Source organism: Crocuta crocuta, unplaced genomic scaffold (assembly GCF_008692635.1).
Source record: "Crocuta crocuta isolate KB4526 unplaced genomic scaffold, BGI_CrCroc_1.0 scaffold327, whole genome shotgun sequence".
NCBI classification, from domain to species: Eukaryota; Metazoa; Chordata; class Mammalia; order Carnivora; family Hyaenidae; genus Crocuta; species Crocuta crocuta.
The window spans coordinates 1,300,435-1,305,389 of NW_027529176.1; the positions used below are offsets into that span (position 1 = coordinate 1,300,435).

At 68.0% G+C, this 4,955-nt stretch overlaps 1 protein-coding gene across 1 annotated transcript in view; it reads right to left on the minus strand.

The window, feature by feature from the left end:
* GLI4 (GLI family zinc finger 4) overlaps positions 1 to 4,945 on the minus strand; it is a 6,337-nt gene extending 1,392 nt beyond the window's left edge. The window contains exons 1-3 of the mRNA XM_077758254.1: positions 4,301 to 4,945; positions 3,901 to 4,062; positions 800 to 925 (exon numbers count right to left, since the gene is read on the minus strand). Of these exons, the coding sequence (XP_077614380.1) occupies positions 800 to 925; positions 3,901 to 4,024 (250 nt within the window). The 5' untranslated portion in view covers positions 4,025 to 4,062; positions 4,301 to 4,945. The remainder of the gene's footprint in view (positions 1 to 799; positions 926 to 3,900; positions 4,063 to 4,300) is intronic.
* Positions 4,946 to 4,955: the final 10 nt, after the last annotated feature.

Genomic DNA, 4,955 nt, shown 5'->3' on the forward strand with positions numbered 1-4,955 from the left:
ACAGACCACTTCCGGGGGCAACGGTCTCCCCGCCTGGCTCCCCTGCTCCCCTCCGGACACTGGGGCAGGGACAGTCGGTTCCCCAGGGCCCCAGGCTGGGATGCCTCCGGGACCTCTGGGCGGGGCGGGGTTGGAGAGCTCAGAGTTGGGGGCAGAGACGGAGAGGCATCGCAAAGGCTTCTCACGGGTGGGGGTGGGCATGGCAAAGGGCTGAGGGCCAGAAGGTCCCAGCAGACTGTGGGAAGCAGGGAATGGGGACAGAGGACACGCGAAGGCTGAGATTACACTCGGGTGGGGGGGAGTGCAGCTGACTACAGGCTCTGGGACTCAGGGAAGGGTCGGGACGCACTCTGCCTGGGGAAACGTCAGCGACACGCTGGGACAGAATGGGGTAGGGGCCACTGGGGACAGAAGTGAACGCTGAGCCAGGGACTAGTGGGACCCAGTGTCCTGGCGGTGGTGGGCTTGGCACAGAGCCTGGCCTGGGGCAGCCGTGGGGAGACGCACCCCGGGCAGGGCCCAGGTGGGGTTCCACAGGCTCCCCCGGCCAGCAAGCNGTGCAGCTGACTACAGGCTCTGGGACTCAGGGAAGGGTCGGGACGCACTCTGCCTGGGGAAACGTCAGCGACACGCTGGGACAGAATGGGGTAGGGGCCACTGGGGACAGAAGTGAACGCTGAGCCAGGGACTAGTGGGACCCAGTGTCCTGGCGGTGGTGGGCTTGGCACAGAGCCTGGCCTGGGGCAGCCGTGGGGAGACGCACCCCGGGCAGGGCCCAGCTGTGGTTCCACACACTCACCCGGCCAGCAAGCCTCTCTGCCGATCCGGACCTCCTCCTCCTCCTCCACATCTCGGAGATCCAGCTCCTCCTCCTCCACCTCCCGCGGCGGCCGGGAGAGCACCTCAGGGCTGCAGCCCAGGGAGTCTGGGGGGACAGGGGGACGGGGGCTCATCTCCCCCTCCTCCCCAGCCCAGCCCTCCATCAGCTGCCTGCAGCTGCCCCCTGCGCCTGGGTTGTGTCCTCGGACACACAACACACCTCCTTGCTTTCCCGGTGGCCCCGCGGGGCTGGCCCTCCCCAAGAGCCATTTGGGGAGATGCTGCAGTCACGTGACACCCCTTTCCTGAGAGTGGGGGGGTCCCAAGGCACTGCTTGGCTGCACTGGAGCAGGGGCAGGGGTGCGCCCTGACCAAAAGCCCCCTGGGCCCCCTATGCTCCCCTGCACCTTCTGTGTCGGGCAGTCCTGGGCCTTTCTGGGCGCGCCCCCCACCCTCTGTGAAGGGCCCGGCCTGGGCCGCGTCCCACCAGGTGGGTCTGCTGGTTCCTGCTCACGGGCCCCATCCTGACGCACCCTCAGCACTGTGTCCCCCAACGCTGGCCACCTCCCGGGAGGCTGGGACACGGCACCTGCACCAGGGACAGGCTTGCTCCACCTCAGAGGCGGCACCCAGGCCTGGGGCTGGCCTTGGGGGGGAGGGGCTGTGTGTGGAGATGTGGGGCCACCGAGCCACAGGAACTTCTCTAGCTGGGAGGGGCGTTCCTTGTTCATAAAATGGTGAAGCGCGTGCCTGGGTGTGGCCGGGGTGGAGGGCAGCCAGGATTCAGGTCTCAGGTGCCAAAGCCAGGTGCCTCATCTGGAAGGCCAGCCTCTGGCCGGGGGGATGGGGGTGGCACTGCCCCGGCCACACAGCTCCTCCCCCGCCTCCGGGCAGCTTTTCCTGCCCACCCTTGGGTGGCATGTCTTTCTCTGTCACTTGCTCCTGCTCACAGACTGCCCCTCCGACGCGTCTGTCCCGTTCTGCACCCCTCCCGCTCAGCTCCCTGCTCTGCAGGCACAGGGAGGGGCGGCCTCGGCAGCTTCATGCCCACACCACCCCCAGGGGCCCCCCCGAGTGCCCTGTGCCCGCGCGGCTCCCCCAACCCCCTCACAGCCCGCCAGCACTGCGCTCAGTCACGGAGATTTAGGAGTTGGCTCTAAATGTGTCAGGAGGACGTGGGAGACTGCAGGCACCCAGCCCCGGGGGTGGTGTGAGGGACCCCAGGCTTCGCAGGGAGGCTGGGGCTCCAGGGGTCCCGACCCCGCTGGCGGGAGGGCCCTGGGCAGGTTCCTGAAGTGTTGGGCTCTCAGGTGAAGCGTCTGGAGCACCGACAGAGGAAATGAGCTCCAGAGCCCACGAGGGGGAGCCCCTGTCCTGGGGAGCAGCGTGGTCACAGGGCCCAGCTCTCGGTGCTGGGTCAGCCTCCGCAAGGAGGGATGGAGGCACCCCCTCCCCGACCTCTGGCACCGGCCACCGCCCTGAGCTCCATCACCCTCCAGCCACGCCTCCTCCGAGCCCCCCCCCTTCTTTCTGGTCAACCGGGGTTTTGTTCCCTACAGGCTCATCCCCNNCCGCCCCCCCCCCCCGTTTCTGGAGCACTCAGGGAGCACTGAGGCCGCTGGCTGCCACCCACACTCCCACCCACTGGGCAAAGCCCCAGGCACGTGAGGCACACGGATGTGATTCAGGGGGCCAAGCCCGGCCTTCCCGGCTCTTGCTGCCTGGAGACTGGACCAGGGGCAGCCCCACGCTGCGTGGGCTCGCCGACCTGCGTGCTGGGCACCAGCGTCCTCGCTGCGCAGAACCCGTGTGGTCAGCGCGTCCTCCAGGCCAGCCCCGCCCCGGTCCTGCATCCTGCCAGTCAGGAGCCATGAGCCTTGGGCCACAGCTTGCCAGGCCGGTCGGGGGAGGGGGCTGAGGGCTTGGGCTGGAGTCAGGCTGATGTGTTCGGAGTCCCACCGGCCTCCACTGGCTCACGTCCGGGCCCCCCTGTCCCTGTCCGGAACACGGGGACAGGTCCTACCTTGCAGGCTGTCGTGAGGTGGCAGAAAAACATGGAGGTTAAGGGTGGGCCTCAGGGTGCTGACCGCACGGGGCAGGAGCACGGCCACGGGGGAGCCCTGGGCCATCGTGCAGGGGGGCGGGGGGAAGAGTGTGTGTGTGTGTGGCTCCTTTCGGGCAGTGCCTAGCTCCACACCTACCCCACACCCCTAGGCTGGTCCACCCCAGGGACGGTCTGGGGCCAGCTAGGCGTGGCTCCCGTTCCGATCTTTGACTGACCTGGGTGGGGGTGAATGCCACGTTGTCCAGCTGCGTGTGACCTGCCACCCCTGTGACCTCTGTGGACCTCACTGTGCTCATCTGTCAATGCCCACCTGAGAGGGCAGTCTCTGGGCTTGGAGATAATCCACACGGCCCTCGGCCCAGAGGCTGGCCCATCCCAGCTGTCACCCCATCGCTCGCTGTGATGCTGAGACCCTGCAGGGGGGTCCCCTCCGGGCACAGAGCAGGCCCCGCCCCCGGGCTCAGTGCCAGCTCTTCAGGACAGAGGTGGGATGAAACACACTCTGGCCCTTGACCTGGCCGTCTTCGGCTCGTGTTCCTGAGCTGTAAGGCCAGGCCCCCAGGGACTTTTGCCCTCGAAGCAGGAGGGAGGCCGAGGGGCACCAGGTGCCGTGGGGCTGGGACATCCCCTCAGCACTGGCCACTTCTGTGACTTCCTGAGACGCCGCCAGGAGGGGAGCACCAGGCTGGCAGCTCTGCCCCTGCAGGTCCCTGAGGCCCCGCGCAGACCAGCCCGCCCAGAACTCAGATGCTATTTTCTCCGTGTGGGAGCAAAGGCTCGTAAAGGGAGATGAGAGGACACAGGGCCAACGTGCTCCCAGGGGGCCATCCCCTGGGGAGCCATCGCTCACAAGGCTCGGTCTGCAGCCTCAACCTCGGCTGCCCGCGTCCGACCCAAGTGCAAGGGGGCAGGAGCCCCAGCGGCCGTGAGCTGCCCTGTTTCCGGCCACACTGCCACTGGCGCGGGGCGGGTGGGTAGTGCAGGGAGGTGGAGGGAGCGCAGCGCAGGGTGAGTACCGTGTTGATGACCGTGGAGGTGAAGCCGGGCCTCGCGGCGGTGGGCTCCAGGTGTCCCTGGTGATGCAACACTGACAGGGGGCGGGACACGAGGGGGCTCCTGACCGTCCCCCAGGGTCGCCATCTTCCCCAAGGCCTGCTGAAGGTATGCACACCTGGGACCTGGGGAAATGAAAACCATGGCACGATGAGGGGGGGGAGGGGCGTGCGGAGGGTGCGAGCAGTGCCAGCCGCCGAGCAGCCACCGGGAACGGCGGCTCCTTCGCTGGGGGGGCGGCGCCGCGTGGGGCCTGGGGGAGGCGGCTGGACTCCGCCGCGGGGCGGCACCGCACACGTTCGGGGACGCGCGGGGAGCGACGCCCTCATGCCAGCGCTGGCCGAGAACGTCCTCAGAACCCACACCCTCAGGCGGCGGCGTCTCCCCGGAAAACCTCCCACACCACAGCTGCGGGCCCTGGAGGAGGGTGACAAACTGAGCTCGGCTTGCTGGAGCACGAACGTTCTAGATCACATCTTAACCAGACAATTCCGGAGAAGAAAAGCGTCCTCGGACCCTGCAGAGCCCTCAGAGGACAGGCTGCAAACCGCGTCCGGGCGCCCGCAGCGCCCCGAGCCTCCTTTGGGGTGGAAAGTACTCTGCGTTAACGTGCTTTGCAAGAACGGCGTGGTCCCACGGGAGGAGTTTTCGTTCGCGCTGTGGAGCAGGACTGCCCACGGGGGGTGACGCCGGCGCGGGAGCAACGGAAGTTCAAGTGCACTAAGCAGTGACTGCAAACTGCATCCGCTTCGAGGAGGGGAGGAGGCAGCTCCAACAGGGCTGCTCGCCGCGCCTGGGCCACCCGGTCACCCCCGCCTCCCGGGCGGCCCTGGTTCCCTGGTCATGGGAAGGGTCGCGGACACTCAGGCAAGTGGACACAAGTGGGCACGGGGTGCGGCTGCAGGCATGACGTCTGGGTGCAGGTCCTCACGCTCCTAAGTCTCTTCTCAAGTTACTCGGCTAACCTGCCGGGACTCGTCTGGGCCAGAGCACGCCCCCTCCTCGCCGCCGCCCGCCG